The following is a 12,072-nucleotide window of genomic DNA, read 5'->3' as shown; positions in this document are numbered from 1 at the left end:
CGCCTAGTGTGGAATCACCCCCACCCCATTAATTACACCTCGATTAGTAATGGTATTTATACTGGCATAAATGTTTTATTACTGTACTGTATTACTGTAGCAAACAAGATCACCTTGAGTGACGGTGGTGTTGAACACCAGCCCAAGAGAAGATTTCTGGAAGGTGGCCTCGGTGCGAGAAACAGAGATGTTCAGGCGCTTGTGGTTTTCCAAACTGTGCCCTGCATCAAAGGGTTTGCCAAAACCCCGTTTACAGTCGTATAAAATCTAGCCGTTTCAATTCGACGTGAATGTACAGTACAACGCTGCTCCTGGAGCTAAATGAATTGGCACCCGGCAGCATTTATAGGCCTGTGACCATGTTCTGAACAGGAACTTTCACCAGATCCTTGTCTCCATGCTCAGAACCTTTTATAGTCGTAGAAATAAAAAGTGATTGATAGGCTATCGATAGGCAATTTTTCCATTGCACGTTTATGGGGGCTAATAAAGCATGTGTTAAACTCCATAAAGTCATGGTCCACATCAGCATTGTGCTACACACACGCACACACGTCAAAACATCTTAATTTGTATATCTTCGTTAACGCCGTCAGTGAATTCCTCCTTCAACTTCCCTCCATTTCCCTCCACTGCTGTCGTTTAACCTAATTATCCTTTCCCGACGTTTGCCTTCGGTGCAGATGCAGCAGACACGTTGTCGGCCGTTCCAAAGGTCGCCGTGCGGGGGGGGGGGGGACGCGCTGGTGCATGGTACCGATGGGTACGTTCCTCCTCCACAACATCTGGCTTTGCTTTGTACTGTAGATCACCGGTGAGAATGGGTGCGGGCCCAGCCGGGTTTTAGCTGTCGTGCGTTTTAAAATAAGCTTTATTAATATATCGGCGTCATTTATTAATCACAAACATTTGGCAGAAAAAAAAAAGAAAAGAAATAATTTTTCCACAAACTCGTGTGCGTCATTTACGACTTAATTGATGATCGTGAGATTCTGAAGAGTTGAAAGTGGATTGGTCCGGCTTATCAGGCCGCTCCACACCCCGGAAACTTCCCCCAGTTGTAATAGAGCCCACTCCTGCGTCAACTCGGCATTCGGAACAGACCACCGGACCACAGAGAGGATTTAAATTTTGCTCGGGACACTTTTGACGCGACACGTTACAAAATGTGTACGGGAAAATGCGCCAAGTGCATTGCGGTGGTGCTGTACCCGCTGGCACTCACCTCAATCATCTGCAATCTTATGCTGTTCTTCCCCGACTGGAAAACCATCTATGCACAGGAAGACCGGGAAGGTAAGGGTACCCGAATCACGGACGAGGTGAACTACATGGGAGGAGTCATTGGTGGTGGAATTATGGTGAGTTCCCGGCGCCTCGCGTTCGCACCCCAATTGCTTGAACTTGTTCAAAGTGAGTTTTGTTCCAAGTCCGTTTTCTTGACGACTTTTGGACTCGTAGGTTCTGATACCCGCCATTCACATTCACCTGACTGGGAAGAAGGGCTGCTGTGCCAATCGCTGTGGGGTGAGGCTGTAACGCTCTGTTGCACAACCTTGGCGTGTCTTGGCGACTCCCCTGTACTTATGGACTCATCACCTCTGTCCTCCACAGATGTTCCTGTCCATTGGCTTCGCGGCGGTCGGAGTACTCGGCGCTCTGTACAACCTGGCTACGGCATCGGTGGGACTGTCCAAAGGCCCCGTGTGCCTTTACCAAGCAAGTGCCACTCAGCAGGTCTGGGGCAGGCCTTTTGACAAGTAAAGAGCTTCTTCACTCCACACTCGAAACTTTCCAACAAAGTCCTACCTTCAATGCAACATATATGCAAATGTATACCTAATCTAGTAATTACTGTGCTCCACAGCAACGGGACCTACTTGTCTCACCCCGACACCTGGGACAAGTGTTTGGAGCCGAAGGATGTGGTGCAGTTTAACGTGGCCCTGTTCGCCATCCTATTGGTCGCCGCCTGCCTGGAACTGATTCTTTGTGGCTTTCAGATGGTCAACGGCCTTTTCGGCTGCATCTGTGGGACTTGCAATAGCAGCGATGTGGGTGCCTTTTAAAATCCTTGCTATTTAATGCATTTAATGGGGGGGCTATGCTGTCACTTTGCTCCATACTTCTTCTTCCGTTGCAGTCGGACTAATCTGGAGGAGACGCTCCGCCGCCCGCGATCCGACAGTTCCCACCACAAAGCTTCTGCGAGGATAAGGAGACCTGCCACCTTGGACGGATGGACAGTTTCTCACGTGTTTATGACCATTCGTTTGCATTGTCTGTATTGTATTTCACTTTTGACCCCCCCTCACAGGTTGTAGAAAATGAAAATACACGTGATAATGTTTTGTAAATAAAGTTACATTTTCACATGCGCCGTTTCAGCTGCATTAATGTTCAATCTATGAGTATAATATCATAGTGCCTGGCATAGAAATAAGCTAAAAAAAAGAATACTCTTATAAAAGTGTTTAAATTATAAAAAGAGCGCAGAAAAAGTAAAACTGCATTTAGAAACATGAATGCATTTCCCGTGCATCCATGAGAATGGGACCCTGGAATCCAGCGCCCCCTGGTGGCCGCCTCGACGTCCCCGCGCCGGCCACGTCAGGTCTTCCCCGCCGCGCCCAGCCCCGCTGCGTTATCGTCATACGTGAAATTCTAACTCGCGTGGGGGAAAACGCACGAAACAATTTACAAAGAGCGGGAGAGGAAAAAAAAGGATAGTGACCCCGACGTGATTTGAACACGCAACCTTCTGATCTGGAGTCAGACGCGCTACCGTTGCGCCACGAGGTCTTCTCCAGAAACGCCGGAAGTTCCTTCATTTAATCCGCGCCTCAAGGTTCAGGCGGCTTGCATGGCGCGTTTTTTTGTTGACTTTATTTAAATGCTTTAAACTAAGATTTCACGGGCCTGGAGAAAGTAAACCACGTACCACATGCACTCATTCCATTGGCCATTTCATTCACGTATTCCACACGGGCTTATTTAGGACGTGCCACATGGGTGTTCCGTCATTTCATCCTACTTATCGAAACGTCCTACCAAAGGCAACCGCGCATGCGCACGCATGCTGCCGTCGCACGGTTCTCAAAGTTTAGTTGGAGTAGTTAAAGGAAAACACGGTACATGCAGCACCAAATACTCGTGTTTCTGAGCCATCAGAACATACCTGTGGTTTTTGGACAATAAAGTGTCATATTTAGTATTCAAACGGGTCAAACACTGGTGGTAGGACAATCTGATGGGTGTTTCTGAGCCATCACAACATACTACTTGTGGCTTATGGACAGTATAATAGCATAATTATTATATAAACAAGTTGCACATCGCGTTTGTACAGCTAGCGGGAACAGTCGCTATAAAATTTTGCTGCGGTAGGGAATTCTGACAAGGCAGGACAATCCGACAGAACACCGCCATTCATTGTAAAAGTGACTAAAACATGTACTGGTGTTGTGCGCACATTGCTCTGTCCCGTGAAGGGCGATTCCTTCAAGATAACAAACCACAGCAAGACCTTTTGTAATAAGCAGGCTTTAACCCGAGGGTCTGGTACTACACGTTGCAAAGTCGCTCATGGCTCATGCCACATGGCTTAAATGTAAATGTAGAACTAGACCCGGAGTGGAAATGTGAGTGGGCGTGTGCCTGCGTGTGTACGTGCTGAGGAGCGCCAAACTCATAGTTGTGATCCAGGCAGTGAAGAATCTGAACACGCACAGACGTTTAGGTGAGTGACACGGTTATTCGCAGGTGTGATGGGGATGGTAAAGAAAATGCAATAAATGAGCCTTGCATAAAGTTCCAAATGGGACAGATGTTAGAGGAAATAACCCAGGTCATTTGGTATCGCAATTTTAGAATTGTCGATGACAGTAAATGATTTTTTTTACTTAAAGAGGAAAAGTAGAAGAAGTATGGGCGAAACTGAAAAGGGAAGGCTTCATTAAATTATATTTTCCTGTAGAACGGTGTAAAATGTGTAGATTTGTGAACTTTACCTTCTGTAATGTGCCTCTTCTGTTTGTTTGAGCATGTCTTGGCTGAAATGGATGAATTTGTCCATGCAGATTGGAGTCATGAACTGCTCACATATGCAACGGCCCAACGGAACAGAACGAGGAGCAGAACCCGTGTTTGTCAGCGTGTACGCGTTGGTCTCCGTCGCTGGCATTGCCCTGAACCTCTTTGCCCTGGTGGTCTTCATCCGACTCAAGTTCCGTTCGCTCACCGTGGTCTACATGACCAACCTGGCCCTGGCTGACCTTCTGCTGGACTGCACGCTGCCCGTGAGAATCTACTACCACCTGGGCTACGACGGCGTGCCTCAGAAGCTGTGCGAAGTCATGGGAGTGGCGCTCCTGGTGAACATGTACGGCAGCATCCTGCTGCTCAGCTGCATGAGCTTGGACCGCTGCGTGGCCGTCTGCTTCCCCATGTCACTGTGCGTGCGCGAGGCCCGCAAGAAGGCGGGGTGGATCTGCTGCGGGGTCTGGGTGCTGACGGTCGGCACCAGCCTGCCCATGTACTTCGGCAGTACGAGTGCGCAAGTGAAATGCTTCCATTCTTTCCCGGTGTACGCAACGCAGACCGCTGTCATGGCGTCCACCTTGACGGTGGGTTTCGGCATCCCGCTGACTGTCATGTTGGTCAGCTCTTGGGGGCTGCTGAGGGCCATCGCTTGCAGCCACGCCGCTCAGACGGAGCTGGACGGCCGCAAGGCGCAGAGGATGGTTGCCACCAACATGATCATCTTCCTCTCCTGCTTCCTACCTTACCACCTCACGTTGTGGATTCTCTACCTGAACCAAGATTCCATTTCCTGCCTGCAGCTTAGGGCCTTCCACTACAGCCTGATGGTTGCGTGCGTCAACACAATGCTGGACCCCCTGGCCTACTACTTCATCACCGAAACGTTCCGGAAGAAGGTTCCAGCCCTCAACACCTGACGACAGTACTGGCCTATAAATATGTATTCCATCATGAGTATTGTATTCCGGCAAGTATTCTGTTTGCACCATGGAACTTGACTAGGGTGGTAGTAGCCTAGTGGGTAACACACTCGCCTATGAACCAGAAGACCCAGGTTCAAATCCCACTTACTACCATTGTGTCCCTGAGCAAGACACTTAACCCTGAGTTGCTCCAGGGGAGGACTGTCCCTGTAACTACTGATTGTAAGTCGCTCTGGATAAGGGCGTCTGGTAAATGCTGTAAAATGTAAAAGACTACAATGCATTGGTACGACATGGCCACAGTATGCATGGACAGACCCAACAGTGCTGCAGCCATTAGCTTGGTAGAGAGTTTAAAAAAAATTTAAACTTAAAAAAATTGCAGTTTAAAAAAAATAATAAAAAGTAGAGTGTATCCGTTTTATGAATTCCGAATTGATACATATGCATTTTAAAATAAAGTTGAAGTTTATTGTCATATTTACAAAGTACAGCATACCGAGCACAATGAAATTCTTACTTGAAAACCCCTCCCACGCAGACAGAACATAAGACATGATACACAGAAGACATAGAGGACAAAGTGGTGCTGCAGCAATAAATAATAGTCACAGGCTAAGTTGCATAATGTGAATGTGCATAATGCAAAGTAAGTTGCATATAGTAAAGCGTAAGGTGACAATGCGGTATACCTTGTTTTGTGTTCCAGTATTACACATTGTGTGAAGAATAGATTCATTGCACATAGCGAGAGAACCACAGTTACTGTGTGCTGAAAAGCCTGATGGCACTGGGATAGAAACTGTTCCTGAATCGTGTTGTGCGTGTGTGAATTGTCCCGAGTCTCTTGCCTGATGGCAGGAAAGTAAAAAGTGACGGTGCAGGGTGGCTGGGGTCTTTCAGGAGGGGACAGACATTGCATTGACTGCTCCAGATTTTGTAACCTGACACAACGCAGGACGAAGTAAGATTAGATAAGATTCATTTTGGACTTTTCTGTCTGTCCTGTTGAAAACCAGTTCCAAACTGTGCAGCCCGTTAGAATAACAGCTCACTGAAGATTGCAACCATAGTCATGTGCTATTAGGCAGACCCAGCATGAAAATTCCATGACATGAAAATTCCTCACTCTTCATCATTTTGGTTTTTAGCAATAACTGAAACCATATCAGCAAATACAAATTTCCTGTTTTCTAATTCCATTGAGTTACCAGATAACTGCAGTGCATTGGCCACTGAGCATGCATTGTCTGGTAAAACCTACTGATGCGAAAACAAGCAGGACCTTATAGTCGGGGATTTTACTCATTGTTAAGATATCCGCTGCTAATATTTATCACACATTTAGAATAATGGACTCTATACTTATACATAATGGCGGACTTTAAGTAATAATGTGGCACAGTACGCTGATGTGAGCTGTTCTCAGTTGCATCTACCTTTTTTTCTAGTCATAATGACTTAAAAACCCACATCCTGTCTGAAAACGGCAAGACTTGATGCACAGCAACAGTCACATTTTTTTTCCATGCAACCACACTGTCCACGCCATATCGCTTGTGGTGGAACTGAGTGATGCACATTACTTCCTAGTGCCATTTGTGAAAATATTAACCAATGTAGGTCAAAAGTTTGAACTTTGAACTTTGCCAAGTCCTTTCGTTTGCTGTGTGCATTTCATTTTATAAACATTTGAAATTAATATTAGAGGCAAAGCTACAGATGCAACATGTTGTATGTATGAAATATTTCACACTAATTAGAGTATCAAAAACCAGATCAACAAGAATTGCTCTACTTTTAATTTTATAAAAAAAAAGATCAAACACTGAAATGCTGAGTGGAAAGTGTTAATGAAATAAATTTAGTTCATTAATGAATGCATCCTTATATGCTAATGACACATCTGCACCCGCTTCTGCTTTTTTTTTGTTTTTTTTGCAACCAAAGATTCCGCATGGTCCGGCACGTCCTCTGAAACTCAATGCAGTTTAATCGAGCTACGTGCATGAGATTTGTGCATTCATGTACGAAAAGGAAATTGATTTCAAAACTGATGCAGGTCCAACTCAGTTATGATAGCTGACGACTTACTTGTCAGTATTGTGCTTTTTCCAGATCGTAAGTTTACAGACCAAAACAACAGGCAAACAATTTAGCTGGCCCTTCTGCGAGAAGAACTTTTACACGCAGGAGTGGGTCAACCATCACACTATCTTTCTATATATCACACTATATTTTGAGGCCCACTACAATTTCAGCCAGACTTTCAAAACACATTTGTGTGCAATTTAAAAGTTTTTTTTTTTTTTTACTGACAATAAACTAAGTGTTTGACTGCTGCAGTTTCTAAATCTTGGTGGCAGTCAAAGGTTCTGTCATGGTCGTCTTCCCACTCATGTTGTCAGTCGAAAATAGCAAAGGTGGAGGTGAAGTGGTTGTCCTTGTGAAACATTGCAGTGGTGACACTATGAAATGTGTCCTCTGCTTTTAACCCGTCACCCTTGGTGAGCAGTGGGCAGCCATGAAATCTTGAAATGATGTGAAACATCACACCTTCACACTTACAATAACCGTGAAAACATGAACACAAACGGCAATGGCAGCTGAATATAAAAGTGAAAGTGAAGTGACTGTCATTGTGAAACACTGCAGCAAAGTATACGGTGACACAAGGAAATGCGTCCTCTGCTTTTAACCGTCACCCTTGGTGAGAAGTGGGCAGCCATGACAGGCGCCCGGGGAGCAGTGTGTGGGGACGGTCAGTGGCACCTTGGCGGCACGGGATTCAAACCTGCAACATTTTGATTATGGCTAGGTCAACAAACCGCTACCATGCGCAGAAATGCTCCTCTTTCTGTTCCGTTGGGCCGTTGCATATGTGAGCAGTTCATGATTCCAATCTGCATGGACAAATTCATCCATTTCAGTCAAGACATGCTCAAACAAACATGCTAAATAAGTAACATGGGTTGTTCGAGTGCGGCCTTGCCATCATTTCATTATAATTTGTCCTACATTTTGCTTAATGAGTATCAGCACCATGTAGATAAAGAGCTTCTGCCCATGTGATATATATATATATATATATATATATATATATACACACACACACACACACACACACACACACACACACATACACATACATACACACATACATACACACACACATACATACACATACAGTACAGGCCAAAAGTTTGTACACACCTTCTCATTCAATGTGTTTTCTTTATTTTCATGACCATTTACGTTGGTAGATTCTCACTGAAGGCATCAAAACTATGAATGAACACATGTGGAGTTATGTACTTAACAAAAAAAGGTGAAATAACTGAAAACATGTTTTATATTCTAGTTTCTTCATAATAGCCGCCCTTTGCTCCGATTACTGCTTTGCACACTCTTGTGAGAATCTACCGACGTAAATGGTCATTGAATGAGAAGGTGTGTCCAAACGTTTGACCTGTACTGTGTGTGTATGTATATAAATGGGGGGGGGGGTCCTCATAGCTGAGCAGATAAGAACAAACTTTGGAATCAGACGGTTGCACAATTTAATGGAAAAGGCAAGACCATTTTTCATTCTAGCTATTGTCGGTCTAACTGCGCCCATGGCTTTGAAAGATGTTTTTTGTGTTTTTTTTCTCGGGGGGAAAAAAAAACTAATTCGGATTTAAGTGCTTAAGGTAGCCATTAAAGGTTTAGCACCCTGGCCATTATTCCGCTGACCGCAGGTCATCACGGCCGGACGGGGCCAGAAAGGAGATCTTAGCGCGCTTCACTGGAGTGTGTCGCGGCCCAAAATAAAGGGCGCACAAAGGCGGCGTCCACGGGGGCCGCGGGTCCTGTGCGTGGGGCGCGGGGGCGGGGAAGCGGGGGATAATGCGCGAGTTTCCCCCGCTGCGAAAAGACTGCGATCTATTTACTATTGTTGCGCGCCTCCCTTTCACCACCTTTTCTTCTGGTCAATGCATGTAAACAATGCGCCATGCCGAGAAGACGTCGAGTCTTTCTTATTAATTTGTTTTCTGTTGCATATTTGTAGCAATTCGTCTTTTTCGACCGGTTGAACTTTTTAGTGAATTTAATGACCTGTTGCTGTCGGCCCACTACACGGGAAACGGTGGCTACTTCGAGCCTTCCATAAAAAAATTTTTTTCTCAAGACTACTGTCGGTTGGTGTTTTGTCACGTGTTTGCTGGCGTGTTTTTGACAGCGCAGTCACTTATTCTGACTTTATTAGGCCGAGCTCTTGGCCTATATCTCTAGCAAGATCTGGCAACACGACTTTGCACCACTTGTTGCCAGGTGATTATGTGAAATGCGATTTTTGTGTTCCTACCAGCTTCTAGACACTATGATTCTGGTTACCCTTTTTGGGGGGTTATTAAGCTTCCACGCATCATGTCTGTCTTAAAATAAACGCGCACGATCGCATCGAGGAGCCGGGCGTGCCCTTTTTGCGCTCGTTGTCGCATATACATTTGCACGTTTTTTTCCCGGACGACCTGGCAACGCCGTTCCCACCGCAACAGGTCCCCGCCGCCCAGCCCCTGTCCCACTAAACTCCGGGCAACAACTTTTAAGTGCAAGCGGCTCCTTTCTGGCCACTCGAGCCGCCTCCCCCCTCCACCACACCTCCTGTGGGAAAGTGGCCGGCCATTGTCATGGAAATCGCGGAGGGTGGAGGAGTTGTAGGGGAAGATCTGGGTGAAGATAGATAGGCCCCGCAGCATAAAAAAAAAAAACAGGCCGCGCGTCAGCTCAGGACTCAGCGTGGAGATCCCTGCGTGGACCAGAGCAGAGACGGTTCTATTACCACTAAAGTTCATATCTGGAGACACCTGACAATGACGGCCTCCAACATGGGAAAGGGGCCTGAGAAAAGCTTCAACGCCAAAGAAGAGCGCAAGGTAGATATACAACTTTTACCAACAGTAGTAATAATAAAAAAAACCGAATAATAATAATACTATGACCAGAGCTCCCGCACGAGCTCCTTTAAATATTCACATATTCTGTGTCAAACGTACTTTCATTTATTGAAATTTCTTTTAAAAGACAAAGTGATATGAACCTGATTTTAGCTACTGGTCTCATTTGACTTTGAACAGTTTTATTTGTTTGCATGTGTGTAAAAGGCAACGTTTTTGCTGCTCTTTCGCAGCTGAGGAAGCCTCTCATAGAGAAGCGGCGCAGGGAGAGGATCAACTGCAGCCTGGAGCAGCTCAAGGGCATCATGGTGGACGCCTACAACTTGGATGTGAGTTAGTGAAGACAAAGAATTGAAGTACCCGTTGCAATTAAAATATGCGAATGATGACGAAAACGAAACAAACAAATAGGCAACAAGTGACTTGTTCTTCTAGCAATCCAAACTGGAGAAGGCGGATGTGCTGGAGATCACTGTTCAGCACATGGAGGGCTTGCAGAGGGGTCAGGGTGCAGGTGAGGGGACGGCGATATACCGATTTTTCCTGACGTGAATGCCTGTGATGTGGGTACTTAGTGTTACGTTGGTGCTTCTCTGATGCAGGCAGTCCCGCGCCCAGCATGACTTTTGAGTCCCGCCAGCGCTACAGCAGCGGCTACATCCAGTGCATGCACGAGGTGCACAACCTGCTCCTGAGCTGCCCGGGGATGGACAAGACTCTGGGTGCGCGCCTCCTCAACCACCTCCTCAAATCGCTGCCCCACATCAGCGCGGAGAGCCCGGGTCCGGCCCGAAGCGCCAGCCCCCTGCCCTCCTCGGCTGCCCCGTCGCCGCGCTCGGCCCGCTCGCCCGGCAGCCCCCACTCTTCCCCCGCGGCGCCCCCGGTGAGAGAGGGGAGAGGCGGCAGCGGAATTCCAGCGAGGGACCAGCCCTCCCCTGCCCCCCAGGCTGGCCACGCTCACCCTGCCCTGCCCCCTTTCTTCCCAGGGGGGGATCCCTCTATGTGGAGGCCATGGTGAATAGGCCCTGCCCACATCCTGCCCCTCCCCAACCAGTCCTTCTCGTCAGTGGGACCTATTGTGTGCCGTTCTCACGGGATTGCTGAGTGCTGGGACTCCTCTCTGTCTCTGAATGAAAAGGACTAGAAACTGGAGTTGGGTCACCGTCCTGAAAGACCCGTGGCCTCATTGAAAAGCACAATGTGCCGGGCTGGCAGGAAGTCCTCCGAAACAAAACACGGGTGGACTGCTCTAGTGACATCTTTGTAGGCATTAGATATGATGCAGAGACAATGATGTGTCCCTTTGTACCTGTTTAACTACTTTTTATTATTTCTTTTGTAACATTTTAAACATGACTTTAGCCATGTGCCTCATTGGAAAATGTAAACGTGCGTGGTTTTTGCAAACAACCTGCCATACCTCGATCACCTCGACCAGGATTTTTTATAAAGCTGAAAGTGGGATCACATAAAACTGGTCTTCCGATGGCATATACATCAAAGTAATATCCAAAATCTCAACATGATCCTTGTATATTACAAGGTAGGAGTAAAACTAGTACCTCATATTGTATGGAATCTGAAGACTTTCACTACTCTTATTACGTCACCCCCCCCCGTCCTGGGGTAATACAGAGAGGTCAAATGACGTAAAAGAACTGTAGTCTGATAAAAAATAAAATCTGTATTGATGTGACCTTGTTATTAGCTGCAGATTTTGTTTGCAACCCAACTTGAGCAGCCATTTCCTTGTTCACTGAGAGACAATTGAATGCACAAATTACATGACTGAAGGTTTCATATTGGGCAGACACCATTTTCTACAATATATCTTAGTCAATGAACTTTTATGACATGACAAATGATATGAGGCCACATGAAATAGATCATGTAATATTGTTGGAAAATATATTGGAATATTGTGGGGGAAAAAATAAATAAATAAAAATTTCATTGTTGATTTAAAACAAGAAATCAGTTTAAATTGCAACATTATGCAATATAATACTATAGAGCACAACATGGTCTGGAGGTCACAAAAGCCTCATGATGCAGTAAATCACTTGTGAACCCAGATCACAATCTGTGACTGCGCATATTGCCAAAAAAAAAACAAAAAAAAAAAAAAAAAAAAAAAACAGTAACCCTGCTGGCCCCATAGACTGCAA

At 46.0% G+C, this 12,072-nt stretch overlaps 3 protein-coding genes and 1 non-coding gene across 4 annotated transcripts; 3 read left to right on the top strand and 1 right to left on the bottom strand.

The window, feature by feature from the left end:
- Positions 1–1,166: 1,166 nt before the first annotated feature.
- On the top strand, positions 1,167–2,152 carry tm4sf21b (transmembrane 4 L six family member 21b). The gene is made up of 5 exons (XM_028971881.1): positions 1,167–1,361; positions 1,462–1,527; positions 1,615–1,760; positions 1,868–2,054; positions 2,144–2,152. The coding sequence occupies exons 1-5, from the start codon at positions 1,167–1,169 to the stop codon at positions 2,150–2,152; spliced, it is 603 nt and encodes a 200-aa protein (XP_028827714.1).
- Positions 2,153–2,730: 578 nt separating this feature from the next.
- Positions 2,731–2,802, bottom strand: trnaw-cca (transfer RNA tryptophan (anticodon CCA)). The gene has a single exon. It is a non-coding gene; the product is annotated as a tRNA-Trp (tRNA).
- An 826-nt stretch (positions 2,803–3,628) lies between these two features.
- On the top strand, positions 3,629–8,139 carry LOC114785447 (lysophosphatidic acid receptor 4; the record flags this gene model as incomplete). Its single annotated transcript, XM_074933624.1, is given in 3 exon segments — positions 3,629–3,739; positions 4,080–5,012; positions 8,077–8,139. Coding segments are annotated over 2 exon segments (987 nt in total), but the record flags the coding sequence as incomplete, so codon positions are not given.
- Positions 8,140–9,551: 1,412 nt separating this feature from the next.
- Positions 9,552–11,772, top strand: her8a (hairy-related 8a). The gene is made up of 4 exons (XM_028991826.1): positions 9,552–9,883; positions 10,138–10,233; positions 10,340–10,418; positions 10,507–11,772. The coding sequence occupies exons 1-4, from the start codon at positions 9,821–9,823 to the stop codon at positions 10,920–10,922; spliced, it is 654 nt and encodes a 217-aa protein (XP_028847659.1). The 5' UTR covers positions 9,552–9,820; the 3' UTR covers positions 10,923–11,772.
- Positions 11,773–12,072: the final 300 nt, after the last annotated feature.

The sequence above is a fragment of the Denticeps clupeoides genome, chromosome 1 (assembly GCF_900700375.1).
Source record: "Denticeps clupeoides chromosome 1, fDenClu1.1, whole genome shotgun sequence".
NCBI lineage: Eukaryota > Metazoa > Chordata > Actinopteri > Clupeiformes > Denticipitidae > Denticeps > Denticeps clupeoides.
This window is presented reverse-complemented; position numbering and strand designations above follow the sequence as displayed.

Coding starts and splice junctions, on each gene's coding strand:
- tm4sf21b (XM_028971881.1), top strand. CDS start 1,167: ATGTGTACGGGAAAATGCGCCAAGTGCATTGCGGTGGTGCTGTACCCG. Junction 1,362..1,461: donor TCATTGGTGGTGGAATTATG/GTGAGTTCCCGG, acceptor TTGGACTCGTAG/GTTCTGATACCCGCCATTCA. Junction 1,528..1,614: donor GCTGTGCCAATCGCTGTGGG/GTGAGGCTGTAA, acceptor TGTCCTCCACAG/ATGTTCCTGTCCATTGGCTT.
- her8a (XM_028991826.1), top strand. CDS start 9,821: ATGACGGCCTCCAACATGGGAAAGGGGCCTGAGAAAAGCTTCAACGCC. Junction 9,884..10,137: donor ACGCCAAAGAAGAGCGCAAG/GTAGATATACAA, acceptor GCTCTTTCGCAG/CTGAGGAAGCCTCTCATAGA. Junction 10,419..10,506: donor GCAGAGGGGTCAGGGTGCAG/GTGAGGGGACGG, acceptor TCTCTGATGCAG/GCAGTCCCGCGCCCAGCATG.